This window comes from Musa acuminata, chromosome BXJ3-8, assembly GCF_036884655.1.
Source record: "Musa acuminata AAA Group cultivar baxijiao chromosome BXJ3-8, Cavendish_Baxijiao_AAA, whole genome shotgun sequence".
In the NCBI taxonomy this organism is placed as follows: Eukaryota; Viridiplantae; Streptophyta; class Magnoliopsida; order Zingiberales; family Musaceae; genus Musa; species Musa acuminata.
The window spans coordinates 11577499-11596416 of NC_088356.1; the positions used below are offsets into that span (position 1 = coordinate 11577499).

General features: G+C 49.0%; 2 protein-coding genes across 2 annotated transcripts; one reads left to right on the forward strand and one right to left on the reverse strand.

The window, feature by feature from the left end:
* Positions 1–1250: 1250 nt before the first annotated feature.
* Positions 1251–6547, forward strand: LOC135644140 (uncharacterized). Its single transcript, XM_065161600.1, has 2 exons — positions 1251–3101; positions 3152–6547. Exons 1-2 carry the CDS (start codon positions 1251–1253, stop codon positions 6545–6547), a joined length of 5247 nt encoding a protein of 1748 aa, XP_065017672.1.
* Positions 6548–14655: 8108 nt separating this feature from the next.
* LOC135644338 (uncharacterized) lies at positions 14656–18848 on the reverse strand. The gene is made up of 5 exons (XM_065161821.1): positions 18565–18848; positions 18337–18439; positions 17855–17928; positions 17013–17756; positions 14656–14947 (listed from the first exon to the last, which is right to left on the reverse strand). Exons 1-5 carry the CDS (start codon positions 18769–18771, stop codon positions 14828–14830), a joined length of 1248 nt encoding a protein of 415 aa, XP_065017893.1. The 5' UTR covers positions 18772–18848; the 3' UTR covers positions 14656–14827.
* Positions 18849–18918: the final 70 nt, after the last annotated feature.

Below are 18918 nucleotides of genomic sequence, written 5' to 3' on the forward strand. Positions count from 1 at the left end.
GGAACCGAAAGAACTTGAGTTATTTTTAATCTTATAGAAATCTATCTACATTGCTTTCCTTGAATTTTTCGAAAAGTGATTTTGATGATGACTTCGGATTTCCTTTCGTATGATTCGCTTTAATAATGAGATTATATATCCAATCAAATCATTTATCAATATTTACGACTTGAGATGTATTTTATATGAAACATTTTTCTTGATTCTCGTATGATTCACTATTTCAAGATAATATTCAACCAAATGAATAATGATTATTCTTTTGATTACAACTTGAAAGTTTTCTATAAATCAAGATTTTTCCTTTCACTAAAGAAGAGACTTGTCTAAACAAATTTTGATTCTTTCACTTAATACTTATGAATTGAAATTTATGTTATATGAATCAAGATTTTTCATTAATTGTTCTCCTACTATTCTTCCTGGTATTTACCAAGGAAAAAATTATCCAAATAAACCAATGATATATCTCTAGACTTTTTAATGTTTATGACTCAAATTTTATTATGTACAATTCTCATGTATTTATGATTTGTATATCTCATGATATGATTGAATCATTGATGTAAAAAGAGATAAACGGTACTGATAAGGGTAAAGAATTGACTTTGACGTAACACCCCAAATTTGACGTAATACACCCCCCCCACGTCGGACGCCCGGTACGGCGCTCTGCCACGGAAATAGCATTAACGACGACGCGACGCACGCCCATACCCACCGTACCCGAACAACCCCCTCGGCTGACCCTTCGCAGCCGGCCGAGGCAGGCAGAGGCGCCAGCTGACACCCCCATACCCTGCGGCAGCTCGGCTCTCCACGCAACGCCCACAGCGGCAACAGACGTCGTTAGAGGTACGGTCCTGTTCTGGCAGGATGGCCCATCAGGTAACATCAACCCCCCTTATAAATACCCCCCCCCCCGGGTCCACACAGAAGAAGGAGAAAAAAAGACTCTCTCTCTCTCTCTCTCAACCAAGAGAACATTCCCTTCCGCTGACTTGATCGTCGGAGGGGTCGGGCCGAGCCACCGACCCGACCTGTGTGCAGGTACCCAGCCTCCGTCAACCCGGCTCGCCCAGGCGGACTCCTCGAGCAAGATCCTCCGTATCCGCCACCTCAAGCCCGATAAAGGGGGACACCTCTAATTCCAGGCATTTGGAGCCCAGAACCAGCCGCGTCAGCCCCAAAGTCGCGGCCCGAAAGTTATTTACCATAACAGATTGGCGCTAGAAGGAGGGCCGATCCAAATGTCAAGCGATCATCAAATTTACCCCGGCGGATCCTCAAATGCGGAGCTCCCCGCCTTAGGGGAACGGCGTGACGAAACCCTCGATGAACGTCCCGCAGCGGTGTCAGAACGCTATTGGCGGCTATTCAACGACCCGGGCTTGTCTCCCCCTGGCGGCGCGCCCGCCGACTCCTCGCAAGTGTCGCCTGAGGCCTTTCATGACCTCGCCCACCAGGTTCGAACTCTAACAAGCATGGTGCAGACCATTGTCTCCCAACAAACCCCTCCGTATACGACGAGGCCCTCGCAGCAACAGGAAACCCTCGCCCGGACCCACGCACCGCTCCCAGAGCTTCCGGGCTCGCCTCGAAACCCCACAACTCGACCGGGAGGCAGGGAAGCCGAGGACACGGCGAGCCGCCCCGAGCCGGAGGCCCCGACTGCTGATTCGATGAACGCCCTACGGGCCCAACTGCGCCTCGTCAGTCAAAGGCTGGACGAGGTACAGCAGGAGGTTCGTAAGTCGAAAGAAGAACTCGGGGCGGACGGACACCAAGGATCTCCGTTCACCCCCGAGATACAGGATCAGGCGATCCCGCCACACTTCCGCCTCCCTTCCCTGGACGCGTATGATGGCGCAACCGACCCAGCGGACCACGTGGCCGCTTTTCGGGCCCAGATGGCGCTGTTCGGGACTTCAGACGCCCTGATGTGCCGGGCGTTCCCGACGACCTTGCGAGGACCAGCCCGCGCATGGTACAGCGGCCTGAAGTCAGGAACCGTCGCCTCCTTCGACCAGCTCGCCAAGGATTTTGAGCTTAACTTCCTAGCGTACGCCCGACCGAAGCCATCCATGGCGTTGCTCCTAGGGCTCAACCAGAAGGAGGACGAGCCCCTTTCTCACTTTGTGAACCGGTTTACGACGCAAATCCATGGATTACCGGATGCTCACCCCTCTCTCTTGATGCAGGCCTTTATGACTGGTCTGCGGCCATCCAGGTTCTTCTGGTCGCTTGTGGAGAGACCCCCCGTCGCGGTCCTTGAGATGCTCCAACGGGCCAGCCAGTTCATTGCCGCAGAAACCTGGATGATGGGAAAGCAAGAAGAACACAGAAAGGTCAAGTCGGAGCCGCCCCGACAGCAGCAACCCACCACCTCCCGGCGAAAGCTGGACAGGCCTGACCCCAGGCCCCCACTTCCCGCCCTGAACTCTTCCCGGACGGAGATATTCCTACACGAAAAGGGAAAGGGGCTGCTCAGGGACCCCCACCCCATGAATAACCCGCGAGAGCTCGCAGATCGCTCAAAGTACTGCCGATTTCATCGACAGCACGGGCATGACACGGAGCAGTGTTACGAGCTGAAAAGACAAATCGAGGAGCTCATCCTCAGAGGCCATCTCGGCCAGTACCTCCGGCCGAGCAAAGAGCAGTCTCCTCGTCCGGAGGGCCCTGTTGAGCGACACATCGATGTCATAGCCGGGGGCCCCGCATCCGGAGGAAGTTCTATGTCGGGCAGGAAGGCCTACGCCCGGGCCGCCCCCGACGAAGCCTCGGGACGTGAGCCTGAGCCCGAGATCACCTTCCCAACCGGAGCCGCTGAGCGACCCCACCACGACGACGCCCTGGTAATATCGGCCAGGGTAGCCAACGCGCAAGTAAAAAGAATCATGGTCGACACGGGGAGCTCGGCCGACATACTCTACTTTGGCGCCTTCCAGAAGCTGGCCCTAGCCAGGGAAAATTTAAGCACTATGTGTTCGGCACTCACCGGCTTCACGGGAGATTCGATATCGCCTCTGGGAGCCATTACCCTCCCTCTGACTCTGGGAACCCCGCCGAAATCAAAGACGGTCATGACCACCTTTCTGGTAGTCGACCTTCCCACCGCTTATAATGCCATACTTGGCCGGCCAACAAGGTCAGAGCCGTCGTCTCGACCTACTACCGGACCGTCAAGTTCCCGACTCGGGAGGGGGTCGGGGAAGTCACCGGAAGCCCCCAAGAGTCCAGGCGCTGCTACCTTACCTCCGTCTCATTGGGCAAAAGGGCCAGGGGAGAATCGCCTCTAGAAGATCCCCGGGAGGCAAAGAGGCCGGCCCCTCACCCTGGGCCGAGGGGATCCACTGCTGACATCCCCTTACGGGAAGCACGGCCGGATCAAACGGTCAAGGTCGGCTCAGAGCTACCCGAGCGAGAACTGGAACAGCTCGTCGGCCTTCTACGGGAGAATGCCGACATCTTCGCCTGGTCCCCATCGGACATGAAGGGAGTCGACCCCAAGGTCGCGGAGCATCATCTCAACATCCCACCTGACGCCCGACCGGTAAAGCAAAAACCCCGTCGCCACGCACCTGACCGGCAACGTGCCATACAAGAGGAGGTGGGCCGACTCTTGGCGGCAGGCTTCATAGAAGAGGCCAAGTATCCTCAGTGGCTGTCCAATGTAGTTCTCGTGAAAAAACACAATGGAAGCTGGAGGATGTGTGTTGACTACACTAGTCTCAACAGTGCGTGTCCTAAAGACTGCTACCCCCTCCCGAGGATCGACCAGCTGGTTGACGCAACAGCAGGGCACGCGCGTCTCTCTTTCATGGACGCCTATTCAGGATACAATCAGATCAGAATGGCGCCAGAAGACAGGGAACACACGGCTTTCCTCACCGATCAAGGGATATACTTTTACAGGGTCATGCCGTTCGGGTTGAAAAATGCTGGAGCTACATATCAGAGGACAGTAAACAAGATGTTTGCCCCCCAAATCGGGAGGAACATGGAAGTCTACGTGGACGACATGATTGTGAAAAGCAGAGAGGCCGGGACACACCTTGCCGACCTAGCCGAGGCCTTCGACACGCTACGCAAGTTCGGCATGCGGCTCAACCCCACGAAGTGCACTTTCGGCGTCACCTCCGGGAAATTCCTGGGGTTCATTATACACCAGAGAGGAATCGACGCCAACCTGGAGAAAGTACAGGCAATAATCGATATGCAGTCCCCCCGGACAGTTAAAGACCTGCAGCGACTCAACGGCAGACTCGTCGCCCTGTCTCGCTTCCTCGCCCGATCGGGCGATCGCTGCCTCCCTTTCTTCAAGGCGCTCAAAGACCCGAAAAACTTCCAATGGACGTCGGAATGCGAGGAGGCTTTGAAACAGATGAAGCAACACTTGGCCACCCTCCCTCGACTCGCCTCTGTCTTCCCCGGCGAAAAGCTGGGGCTCTATCTGGCGGCCTCCCCGTACGCGGTTAGCTCCGTCCTCGTCAAGGAAATCTCCGGCGCACAGCTCCCGATCTACTACGTCAGCCACGTCCTGAGTGGACCCGAGGAGCGTTACCCGCCGATAGAAAAACTCGCACTCGCCCTAGTGCTCTCAGCCCGGAAGTTGCGCCCCTACTTCCAGGCACACTCGGTGGAAGTCGTCACCGACCAACCTCTCCGGCAGATCTTAACAAAGTTCGATGTTGCAGGTCGGCTTCTCCGATGGGCGGTGGAGCTCGGTGAGCACGACATCAGCTACGTAGCCAGGACCGCCATCAAGGCCCAGGCGGTAGCCGACTTCATCGTGGAGCTAGCTCGGGTGGGCAAAGACCTCGAGCGAACTCCCGAGGCTTGGACCCTACACGTGGACGGCTCGGCCAACTCCGGGGGCGTCGGAGCTGGGCTGGTCCTTCTCGCCCCCGACGGACGCTCATTCGAGCGCTCCCTCCGCTTCGGGTTTAAAGCCACCAACAATGAGGCGGAGTACGAAGCCCTCCTAGCTGGATTGAGGCTGGCCCTCGAGATGCAGGTGGCCGCAATACACGTCCTCACTGACTCGCAACTCGTGGCCGAACAGCTCAGCGGAGGATACGAGGCTCGTGACGCAACCATGGCCAAATATCTGGCGCGGGTAAAGGATCTAACCACGAAATTCCCGTACTTTACATTGTCTAACATTCCGAGGGAGGAGAACGCACGGGCCGACGCGCTCGCTAAGCTGGCGTCGAGACGAACCCCCGAAGCGTGGTCAGAGATAGAGGAGCTTCCCGCTCGCGCCATTGAGGTAGCTACCACGGCCCCAGGCAGTACGCCGACCACGTGGGTGCAAGAGCTGCTGCGCTTCAAGCGAGATGGAGCCCTCCCCCTCGACGAAGTCGCAGCTCGGCGTCTGCGCCGCACACACGCTTGGTACACCGAGGAAAGTGGCCAGCTGTACAGACGATCCTTCACCTACCCCCTCCTGAGGTGTTTGGAGCCTGACGAAGCCCAGACCGTCCTGGCTGAAACTCACGAGGGGATCTGCGGCGAACACATTGGCGGGCGGACCCTGGCGCACAAGATACTTCGCCAAGGCTACTACTGGCCAACCATGTGTCGAGACGCAAAAGCTTACATGCAGCGGTGCAGCTCGTGCCAGCAACACGCCTGCGCGCCCCGACAACCTGCGGTCCCCCTCAGTCCCATCGACTGCGCATGGCCATTCGCCCAGTGGGGACTGGACCTCCTCGGCCCCTTTCCACCGGCCTCGGGACAGCGGAAGTATATAATCGTGGGAGTAGATTACTTCACGAAGTGGGTCGAGGCCGAGCCGCTGGCTACGACGACGGAACACCAAATGGAGAAATTTGTCTGGAAAAACCTTGTGACCCGGTTCGGGTTGCCCAGAGCCATCGTCACCGACAACGGACCACAGTTCGCCGGCACGAGGTTCCAGGAGTTCTGCGCCGGTCATGGCATTCAGCTGAGGTTCAGTTCGGTAGCCCATCCTCAGACGAACGGGTTGGCCGAGGTGACCAACCGATCCATCCTGGATGGCCTCAGAAAAAGAGTATCCGCGGCCCGATCGACCTGGGCGGACGAGCTCCCTAGCGTGCTATGGTCGCTGCGCACCACCCCCAAGGCCGCGACCGGAGAATCCCCCTATAGCTTGGCTTTCGGAACTGAGGCCGTCCTATCGCCCGAGATGACTGTCGCCACGCTTCGAACGAGGAACTATGACCAGGAGGCCTCGAACCAGGGACTTCGCGCCAACCTCGACGTACTCGAGGAGCGACGTACTGACGCACACCTGAAAGCCCTCTCTTACCAGAGACCCGTCGCAAGGGTCTACAACAGAAGGGTGCGACCCAGGCCAGTCAGGTTAGGCGATCTAGTCCTACGAAGAGCCGAAGTCAACGACCCAACTCGGGCGAGGGTGAAGCTGGCTCCCAAGTGGGAGGGACCTTACCGGGTTACCGGCGTGGTTCAACCAGGTACTTATCGACTCACCACGATGGACGGTTCCTCTATGCCGAGGACATGGAACGTCCAGAACCTTAAGAAGTTCTTCGTCTGAGGCCAATGCCCCGGCTCCCAAGTCGAATTTGTACAATTCAATTTCCGGAGCTTAAAAGACGCTTTTATCCACGAAGCATGGGATTACAAGACTCAACTATCAAAGCAGAAAGACGTATTGGAACGAAGTTTTCTTTATAAGGTAAGGTGTTACAACCGCAGCCAGACCCGAAGGTCACAAAAAGTACAAAGGACAGAAACTGCTCGGCTGAGCTGACCTCCGGGCCTCTTAACCGTCTGATCCTCCCATGCCATCATCAAAGGGAACTTCCTCCGGCATGTCCACATCCAAATCCTCAGGATGCGAGACAAACGGATCCGTCTCCACTTCCAGCCCGGGATGGCTCGTCTGGAACCGGCCAAGGGCGATCCGGTACCCGTACTCATAGGTAACCTACCCCGACCGAGCCAGCCCGAGCTGGAAGCCCGGGGACTGTTTATAGGCCTCGATTATTTCCTTCTCCTTCTCCGGCCGCCGCTCCCGCTCGGCCACCAGGGCGTCGGAAGCCCCCTTCATGTCAGCCAGTGCGTCCTCCAGCCGCTGGGTCAGGACGGCTGCCTCACCTCGGGCCAGACGAGCCTCGGACTGAGCTCCCTCCAAGAGTCCCCGGAGATCGCTTTGCTCTTCCTCGGCCGCCTTCGCCTCGGACCTTAAGCGAAGGACCTCGGCCTCCAACGACGACACACGCTCGTCGGCCATCACCACCTCAGCCCGGAGACGCGTCGCCTCCGCTTCGAGCTTTGAGGAGCGCTGCTCGGCCGCTGCAACCGCCTCCGGAGCCGCCCCGGCCCGAACCTCCTCGAGCTGCTTACGCAACTCGGCATTGCGCTCGCACAAAATTCCTAGGGCCCGACCCGCATTGCGAACGCGGTCTGCCAGTGCCATCGCGTAGTGCTGGCCCTGCAAGAAGAAAGTCAGAACGATCCCCCGGAGCGCCACAAGTAGGAAGCCAGCAGCGGGACACTTACCCACAACAGCGACTTCACCGACTTCCCGAGCAGGACGTCGGACGGCAGAGTATACATCTCGCGGGCCAGATCAGGGTGCAGCCCCCCTCGGACGAACGCGGCCGCGGTCTCCCCGTCAGCCCACACCCGGGTCCCGCGGGTCAGCCCCCCCCCAGTGGGCTACCAACCGGTCAGAGGGTTGGCCCTCAGAAAGCTCGCCCATCAGGCGCGCATGGTAGAAGTCATTCGGCGGCCCCGCGGGAAGGCGACACAAGTCCCGGATCGAGGGCTCTCGAGGCGCCTTCCCTGCAACCATGCTGCTCGAGCCTTCCTCGCCCCGACCTCGCCCTCCCCGCCTATCGTGCGAGCCCGACTCCGCCGCCTCTGCGCCCTCCTGAGCCCTTGGGGGATTCGGTTTCTTCGGCGCTGAAACCTTCGCCTTCTTTCGAGGACGGACATCCTCGAGGTCTACTGGCGCCTCCCTAGTGCCGATGCTCGGGCCGACCTGGCACCGCGGAGATACGGCAGACGAAAGACGTCCTCCGCGCACCACAGCAAGATTCACCATCTCTGCACAAACACCACGACCGCGGTCAGTATCCTAAAAAAGAAAAGCAAAACTGGAAGACCCACTACCACCTCCTCAGGGCATACCTCGAGGTACGGGGCTCAAGCCCGCCTCGACCAACCACGCCTCGGTCATCTTTCGGATGACCCTGGAAGAAGGGAGGATCTCCTTCAATCTTCGAAGGGCCCGGAGCTCCCCCTCGTCTAAGGCCGGGGCAGTATTATCGACTGCGCGCGCCGCCCATCGGAGCCCGAAACTCCAACTCTTCGGATGGCAGACGTAGAAGTAACGCTCCTTCCACCCCTTGTTGCTGGAAGGAGCCCCACTGACACGAAAACCCGGTCGGGCGGACAAATAATAGCCCCCCGACCCTCTGGATAGACGGAAACAGGAGAGGAAAAGGGACCGACTCGGAGTAATCTGGGCGTAGTAGCATTCCCCGAGGAACGCCACCAGATAGCGCCAAGAATTCGGCGCCATCTGAGAAGGAGAAATGCGCCACCATGCGACGCAGGCAGTAATGACGGGGTGGAACGGAAGGCGCAACCCAGCCTCAAGGGCATCTACTGTTAGGGCAAAGCCCTTGGGTATAGGGTCATACGCCCGCTGCCCCGGCTCAGGGGCAATAAGCGTGAACTCCGTCAGGACACTGTAACGGTCCCGGAGAAGGCCGAGCGACGACTCGCTCACGGTGGAGTCGAGGTCATGCGGCCACATAAGCGATTCGAGGGCCTTGGTGGCCCTTTCCTCGGACGACGAGCGGGAGCTTGCCAACGCCACCTCTTCACCGGCAGTAGCAGAAAGAGGAGGCGGAGAAGGAGAGGACGAAGGAGGGGAAGCCATCCTTACCGAAGCTTTTGGGAAGGAAGGGCGGCTGAAGAAGTACCGGGCTAGGACACCCAAGGAAGGGATTGAAACAAAAGCAGGTACCAAGAGGTGAAAGGGACGGACGGGGCACTACTTATAGCCTATTTCCCGCCGAAACGACGACCTTTCCCCTCCTGAGCCGCGCTGCGAAGATGCAAAAGTCGCATCGCCATAACTTCGGCCGGGGAGGCTCTTAATTGCCGCACGGTGCGAAGTATGGAGCCCCCAATCACATCAACCTCGAAAACCGACGACGCCCAAAAGGCATGGCCCTTTGACCTTCCCCAGGCAAAAGGACGTCCGGCTGTCCATGCCCGCTCAGCGGTCAAAATGGCCGAACGATAACCGAAAGTCAAGTATCGCTTCGGTCACGTTACGCCCGAGGCCATCACCTCGGTCGCCGCCCACCTACACAGAGCGCCTCGGTCAAGCCACCCCGAGTCACACCAGCGCGGTCACCCCACCTGCGTTGTGCTCCTCGGCTCTCCGGCTCTGCGCCACCCCGAGTCACACCAGCGCGGTCACCCCGCCTGCGTTGTGCTCCTCGGCTCTCCGGCTCTGCGCCACCCCGAGTCACACCAGCGCGGTCACCCCGCCTGCGTTGTGCTCCTCGGCTCTCCGGCTCTGCGCCACCCCGAGTCACACCAGCGCGGTCACCCCGCCTGCATTGTGCTCCTCGGCCCTCCGGCTCTGCGCCACCCCGAGTCCCACCGGCACGGTCACCCCGCCCTCGTTGTGTTCCTCGGTCCTCAACTTCGCATCTCCTCAGTCACCCTAGCGCGATCGCACCGCCTGTGCAGTACCTCCTGATACTCTTCGGCCTTAATGACCCCTAGACTGACCCCTCTCAGACCCACCTGAGCAGCACGTTGAAGCAAGGAGCCATGCATCGAACTCCTTACGCACAAAGCTAATGCATAGCTCCTTTCGGGGGGGGCATATGATAAGGGTAAAGAATTGACTTTGACGTAACACCCCAAATTTGACGTAATACACCCCCCCCCCACGTCGGACGCCCGGTACGGCGCTCTGCCACGGAAATAGCATTAACGACGACGCGACGCACGCCCATACCCACCGTACCCGAACAACCCCCTCGGCTGACCCTTCGCAGCCGGCCGAGGCAGGCAGAGGCGCCAGCTGACACCCCCATACCCTGCGGCAGCTCGGCTCTCCACGCAACGCCCACAGCGGCAACAGACGTCGTCAGAGGTACGGTCCTGTTCTGGCAGGATGGCCCATCAGGTAACATCAACCCCCCTTATAAATACCCCCCCCGGGTCCACACAGAAGAAGGAGGAGAAAAAAAGACTCTCTCTCTCTCAACCAAGAGAACATTCCCTTCCGCTGACTTGATCGTCGGAGGGGTCGGGCCGAGCCACCGACCCGACCTGTGTGCAGGTACCCAGCCTCCGTCAACCCGGCTCGCCCAGGCGGACTCCTCGAGCAAGATCCTCCGCATCCGCCACCTCAAGCCCGATAAAGGGGGACACCTCTAATTCCAGGCATTTGGAGCCCAGAACCAGCCGCGTCAGCCCCAAAGTCGCGGCCCGAAAGTTATTTACCATAACAGGTACTATTGTATTCTTCCCTTCTATTTTGACAATAACAAAGGGGGAGAAAATCTTACTAATTGTAAATAAAGCAAAAATTACTAACTTGCGCAAAGCAAAGAAAAGCAAAAGTTGCGAGCTTGTACATAAAGAGAAGCAAAAATTTTGCTTAACTTGACATTCTCAAAAACTTGCTAGCCTTTATACTTCAAAGAGAAGTAACACTTGCCTGTTAGCTTACATGTTCTAAAATGATGTAAAATTTGCTAGCTTGCATGATGTAAAACTTGTTAGAATTGCTAGCTTGTAATATTAGGAGAAGCAAAAGTGCTATCTTGCCTATCTCAAGAAGCAAAGAATTGCATATTCTAAAGTGATGAAAAACTGGGTAAATTTTCTAGCATGCATATCACAAAAACTTGCAAGATGCACTTCTCCTTTTTGTTGATGACAAAGGGGGAGAAGATATGATGATGATTTGGAATCATGCATGTAATGATGATTTTGAAAATATACATTATGATTTAAAATGATATATGCAATACTCATGATTTTAATATGCATACAATGATGTGATTAATTAGCTATTTCAATATTCATGATGCATGTAATGATTAAATAGTCACGATTTTCTAAATTCAAAATTTCTATCAATATGACATATTGATAGGGGAAGTTTAGTTTAAACTCCGTCATGAATTGGTTCTCATCATAAAAAATGGGGAGTTTGTTGAATCTCAAATTTTGATGATGAAATCAATTGATGAGTTTATGATCTAATTTGTGTTTTGAGTGACTCAGGACTAGCTTCGATCAAGGAAAGATAAATTTAGTAAAGTAGAAGGAATTGGACGTTGAGCCGGAGTGAACATGTTAGAAAATTGGACGTCGGGCTGGAGGATCGGTCGACGTGTTAGCAGAAAGCTTCATGCCATTAATTCGAGCATCGGGCCGAAGGATCAGACATTGCACCAAGGAGATCGGAAGTTACGGGAGTCAACATGTCAATTGGGCAATACGTCGAAGGATCGGACGAAGCGCCGGATAAACCAATGACATGTCAAATAAAGGATTCATGCTTTGTAATCATTTATTTATGATTGAAGTAGTTTATGAGGCTAATTGAGTTAGCTTTCGGTGTAATTATGCTAACTCAATTTGCAGCCAATTGCGCCATAATTGAGACTGATTTGGGCTCATTGGTAGGCCCATTTAGTGACCCAAAAGTTGGGTCAATTGGTGGCACCTCTAGAACAAGTGGTGGAACTGCCTATGAGTTGGAAAACTCAAAATACCTAATCTCCAAGGCTTTCAAGCAGTGGTACCACCCAGTAACAATATGTTAGGCGGTGGTACCGCCTAGTGTCAGGCTACACTTGGTGGTACCGACCACCGCCTGCACCCAGAAGACCCGAAAATTCAAATTTTTGGCTCCATTTTTGAAACAATTTGGGGCCTATAAATATCCCACTTGGGCATTAAGAAAGGAGCAAAAATTCTTGAGGAAAAAACTGAGTAAATTCTACAAAAACTTTGAGTTCCCTCCTCCAATGCTTAAAGTTAGTCTTAAGGGAGGTGTGTGAGAGACTACTTGTAAAAGAGTGACATGTAAATGTTATCTCCTAAACATGTGAAAAGGAAAAAGTGTTATAAGAGGGTAATTGGTCTTCTCCCATTGAAGGAAGATCGATAGTGGATGTCGGTGACCTCAACGGAGGAGGAATTGAGAGTGGATGTAGGTCACGATGATCGAACCACTATAAATCTGGTGTGCTCTTTTTCTTTGCTGCTTACTTAGCTACTTACTTCACTTTACATTTACTCTAAGTCAACCTTAAACACTTTCCAATACGGGCTTTATCAAAATAGTTTTTCTATATTGAACAAGTTTTTAAATCGACGTAATTTTTACGTAAACACTAATTCACCCCCTCCCCCCCCCCCCCCCCCCCCCCTCTTAGTGCCGTATTGATCCAAACACAACTAGCTCAATTTAGCACTATTAAAGGTTCAATTGGCCCCTAATTGAGTTAGTAGGATTTCTCCCAAAACTAACTCAAATTAAAGTCCTAAATATGATAATTAAGGCTAAAATAATTATGATACAAGTAATCTAAGTTATTCGGCATATCAATCGTTCAACCGAACTCTCGTCGGTGAACTTCCGGCAAACTCCCGATGATCTTCCGACGAGCTTTCGGTGAACTTCTAGCAAGCTTTCGGCGAACTCTCGGTGAACTTTTGGCGAGCTTTCACTACATCATCCAATCCTTCGGTGTATCTCCCGATTCATCCGGATTAACTTCGGCCAACTTCAATTCTTCTTTAATCGTTTTGCTTTTCTCACAATTGTAGTTAGTCTTGCGTCACTTCTCTCAACACATGAATTAGATCATTAATTCACCAATTGATTTCATCATCAAAATCCGAGATTCAATAGTAAATAGGGCATTTGATATAAAGCTCGCATATGTTTGTATCTTTTGATTTTGTTCATACTCTGCACATCATATAGAAGGCTTACAGTAGGTTTAATAGCTTCATTTTAATTGATTTTTGTGATTGTTTCAGACTTATAAAAGCAAGTTACGTGCGGTCATCACATAGAGGCAAAATTGCTCAGAAATAAACTATCAAAACAACCATTTTGAGGTTTTCTAGCTTCACAAAGTGGTGCGAAGTGTCAACTAACACAATAGTCAGGAGCTACCTGAATAGCACATGGCTGGATAAACTTTTGGGTAGTGTCTAAGGCTAGTTCGTTGTCTTGTTTCGTAACAGTATCATGTGGATACTTATGGTCATGATGGACCACCTTAGACCCTTTGTCGCGTGACTGTTCAGAACTTGTAAAGTATATATTTATAGTTTACAGTGTTTATCAAGTGTTTACTGAAATGATTGCTTGTGGATCTAGAGTTAAAACGCTTTCTCTAACCCGTCTTCTCTTTTATATGTTCTTAAGAGACCATAAAAATTTCGAGGAGATTAACCTTTTTTGGATTAACATGCAATGGTATTGTACGACTTAGGCAAAATCAACTAAGTCCATAATAAATTGGAACCATCTAATCATTTTAAATCCTTTTAGACAAAAACTCATGGAAGAGAAAAGGGGTATCAATTAAGGTGTAAGAAGGATATGGATTGCGTGCAATCCTCAAGTGGTGGTAAGGATGTTTAAATTGAATCGAAAAACAAAACCCAAATCAAACTTGAACTAAACTAGTTTGATCTAAACCGATTCATAAATAATTCTACTTTGAAGACTATAAATGATTTTAGTTTGAAAGTTCTATTAATCAGTAGGTGGAATCAATTTTAATTTAGAAATATTAATTCAACCCACAGGTTTAGAAATCCTAAAATCTCTTGTTAAACTCTTTCTTCTCATTCCACCTTGCTCTCTGGTATAAATTTTATTTTATTTATTATTTTTTCGTTAACATTCTTTTTATTGATTTGCATAATTTTCTTTATTCATTTGTATGTATCATCAAGAAAAAAAAAAAGAAGATGACACATCAATGACATGTTCTGTCGTCAATTCTCAATGCTACCACTGTCAGCAGCGTGTCCCTGTATAACATTACTGCAGCAGAACAAATTTCTTGAAAGATTAATGAAGTAAAATTCCTCAATTTCCTATAGACAAAAAAGAATGGAGATTAACTTCCACAGTTCTACTATATAACTTGATCATCACAAGAACAGTGATCAGCAGTAAGACAAGGTCACAAATGCCAACGCAGTAATATCATGCAAAGCTGACCTAATCTAGACTCAAATTCTTGTTCCAAGTTGATGGGAAGGCCTCCAGTGCCACTTTATGAAATGTCAATTACATTTCATAATTATGATAAGACCACATTTTCTACATCTAAAGGTCAAAACATAATTAATTATTCAAAAACCCATTATTCATATAACACCAAACCTGCTGATATGTATGAACAAACCTTTATTAAGCTGAAGTCATCAGAAAGCAACATATCTCCTACATTAGAATTGATACTAGCTCTGATGGTCAAAATGAACTTGGCAATTACTATGCCTCACTGGTTTAATCTAATCAGCCAATGTTTTAACATGTGTTTACTATTACATGCCCGACAGAATTTGTAAAAACCCTCTTTAACTTGTTTGGCAACCATTTTTGCTTGTAGCCGGCCGTTGATGCTAAAGTAATTACGGAAATGTTTCAAACAATTAGACATTGTTTTACAAAAAGGACAGAAGGAACTGTATATTTAAATACTAAAACAAACATGACACTTGGATATAAAGTTAACTTGCCACAATACAAATAAACTTACAAGAAATTTACATAATTAGAATTGTCAACTTATGAGATTCTAGGAGATGTGCTCTTCAGTTTTGGAACCTTGAAACTGGAAGAAAACAGTCTTGGGCTTCCTGCTGACATACTCTTTTTCCATTTCTCTCTGGAACACCTTTGAAGCCGCTGATGATAATTAAGATATCGTCGGGTTAGACAATTAGATGAGAGCATAATGCATCCAAAGATAAAGCAATTTATTGAAAGAAATTAAATCATGAAGGTTTAAAAAAAAAAATGAACTGCATGCAAGAAAAATATGACTGGAACCAATACAGAGTGTCGTACTAAAGAGAGGAATATGTGGTTAGATAAGAATACTTGCGACTTAATTTACATTATGAACCTTTTGTTAGCTGAATGCATACACAGAAAGAAAAATATAAATGGTAAATATAGGTTCTCTCTAAGACATAACAGTGGAATGAAATGAACATGAATTAGCACATGAACCCAGTAATAATGATTGAAAGGCAATTTTAGGAAAAGCTGTAGTTTCAACAAGTAGGAAAAGCTGAATACTGCTACACAGACAATAGCATCAAAACAAGTACAACCCAAATAGCATCAGACTAGTGGGCGCTTCTATAGTTTTAACATGTAGGAAGAGCTGAATACTGCTACACAGACAATAAATAGTTTAATAGCACAACAGAACAAAAAGATCTCTATTCTTGGTTCGGAGCTCTCCCAAACAAACTCGACATAATTCTAGGCACTCTAACATGAAAATGGTCCATCCAACAAAACCATACTTCAGTTTGATACTCTTAACAGAGTTATCGTAGTAAGACTTGAGGACTTCAAGCTAGATGGAGGCCACTAATAAGAGCCCAAATAGCTTCAGACTAGTGGTCACTTCTAAAGTCTGAACATGTATAAAACTGAATGTTTTGAGATCTGAACATGCACACTAAATAGTTTTATAATATGACAGAACAAAAAGATCTCTATTATTAGTTTTGAGATCTCCCAGACAAACTTCACATAGTTCTAGGCACTCAAACAAGAAAATGATACATCTAACAAAATCGTACTTCAGTTTGAACAGAGTATGTAAGACTTGAAGACTGTCAGCTAGGTGGAGGCCACTAATATATGCAAACAGAATAGGAAGCAAAATTCTCATTTTGAAGAAAGACAGAATGGCTTAAGATGCAAAGCACTGCATGGAATTTCCAACTCACAGGTGCACCATCTGGTTAGCCATTAATGATAGTACTGTAAAGGAACATTGGCAGTTAATATGGCATCATGTCCACTTTAAATTCTTCCCAGTATCACCTTGTGCCTTTACCAGATCCAAAGTATCATGACACTGATAAGACGAAGTACCAGCCAGACATGGTATCACTTTTTTGGCCATCTAGTGCACCGTAAGAAGATTAATACTTGACCATTCATCAATCAAAGTGTTCCTTTCTTAGAAGGTGACAAAAATCCCTAGTGTTGAACCTTCAACAGTCCACAAAAACCCAACACCTTTCATCAAGTGATTTGTTTTCTCTATCAATGAACTTGTAGCCAAAAATTGATTGTAATAAAAAATGGTAAAGCCTATACAAACTCAAAATTAACAATTATCATGTCTTATAAACAGTGAATATTAACAACCAATGATTGCCAGATATTTTAATCAAAGTTCAGAACATTTACAAACTAGCTATTCATTATTCAAACTGGTCTTTGTCAACTTTGTCATGACTTATGAAGTTTGAGAAAAAAAATTTCAAAGAAAAGAAAAAGGAAAAGGTCCATCAAACTCTAGCAGTTGAAAAGACTAGTATGTTGATTTTACACCAGAGGCTAATGCAATGAGTAGCACCAAGATATAGTGAAAGTGATGAAATGCCGAGATGAAGCATTAGGAACAAGTCACCTACAAAGGCATATGAAATTATAGGCAGAATTTATTAACTAAGAATGCTACACCTATATATTTAGTACCAATCAAGCAATTCCGTATTATACAATTGGAATTTGGAAGTAGATATCTTAGTTCCTAGAGGAATAAAAGACCATGTAAAGAACATGACCTGCAAATTACGACATTACAGAACAAAGTTACAAAAACAGCATATATAGACATACATAAGAAAAAAGATGAGATAACAATGAACTAATGACATGAAAATACAAACATGGAAGATACTACAATCTTGAAATAACTAAGACTTTTCAATAAACTCACTTTAGTGGAGACGGAGGCATGTGATCCAGGAGAGGCTTCGTAAGCACTTCGCTGTTTTTTCATTTTGTTAACTTCTGAACATAGTGAGCTGCTTTTCCCTGAACCCCTTTTTGATCGAGTCCCTTGTGGTGTAGCTACAGCAGCTCTTGGTTTCCTTTGTGAACCCTTCTCTATGAAAAATCTGGACGTCCTGTTACAGCACCCAGTGACATTCTGCTCAACCATAGCTAGATTACTTTTTAAAGCTTCAATTGTCTCATCCTTCTCCTTGATCAATAAATGCAAATTTTCCACAATAAGATGGAGCTTCTCTTTTTCATTACTAGCTTTTTCTGCTTCATCGGTGTACCTTCTCAAATCCAACTCAAGCCTTGTCCGTTCAGCTTCCAATCTGGTGATAATTTCACCTTTTTCAATGATGGATGACTGCAAATTTTCCAGGTTGGAGTGGAGCTTCTGCATGTCCTCAGCAGCTTTCGTAATTTCTATTTGCTTGGTCTTGAGGAGAACGATGTAGTCACTCTCCATTTTATTCAACTGGTTCCATACAAAATTCTTTTCTGCTAACAGGGCAGAGATCTCAGCCTCCTTTTTCAAGCTAAGATTTTTGTAAGAGTGCTTCAGCTTCCGAATCTCTCCTTCTAAGTCAACTGCAGAGTTCTTCTGCCCCTCGGAATTTTCTGCTGACTTCGAATATCCAGCACCGCTCTTTACTCCACCAGCTTCACGATTTTTCAGTTTTTCCTATAAATAGGTCCGTGGGTTGTTACGACAAAGGACCATCCTAAACGAGGCAAAGATGATTTTATATAACATACATGAAGAGAGGAAACAGGGAGCACCTTGAGCTCTGCAATTTCTGCAATTAAAGCCTCCACATAAGCATGAAAGTCCTCCAAATCATTCTCAGCTTGATCTGTTACATGGATCATGCGATATATCAGAATTTACCACTAAACAAAAGTTTTCATAATTTTTCTTCATTATGGCACACTTCAAGAAACACACTTCAATGAAATTTATGGTACACTTCAAGAAACCAGAGAGTTAGTGTTTTTCTTCATTACTTTTCCCTCTTTCAAACAAAAATTAAGCCATCGAATGATCTATCCACAAAGAAACATAATGGCATCGTCATCATTAGGGAGTTCACACTCGGCACCGACAACCGAAAGTAGCCAACAGAAGTTCACCACGATTAAAAAGACACAAGGTGAACCAAGCCAAGAACCCAAATGAGGGAGGCAGGAAAAATTTCCGGAAGAAGTAAATCCGATAAATCAATTTATGAGCAATAAAGATTTCCGGAAGAAGGAAATCTGACCAAACTGCTTCTTGTAGCGCAGAGCCTCTCTCTGCTTCATCCCGAGCATCAGATCGAGCTTCGTCGCCTGCACTCTCCGGCCCTTCTTTTCCTCCTCCTTCATCTACCCATCAAAGAAGGAAAATAAGCCAACTTCAAAGAAACCCTAAAAGGATTTTCAAACACCGTCCAAGAAGACAAGGAGGTGGCTCGCCAGATTCCAAGATTAGGAAACGGAATCCGCCGTACCTGGGAGATATGGGCTTCAAGAAATCCCGCTTTGGACGCCCACCGATCGTGCTGGATTTGGATGTACCGCTCGAGGAACTTGCGATCGTTGGCGAGGGTTTCAATCTGAGACTGCTGCGTCCGCACCATCTCCACTAGAGCTCCAAAGATTCGCTGCCATTGGCGTCGATCAGAACCAGGCGACGACGAGTTCTTCAGGTCGCCCATCGATTCGCAGAGCAAACACAGATTTTGAATTGAGAGAGAGAGAGAGAGAGATGACCGTTGCCCTCTCTTTACGAGGCGAGCCGACCACCAAGGACCGTTGTAAAAGATAACGAGATAGCGGACCGTTACAGTCGCTTTTCATGTACA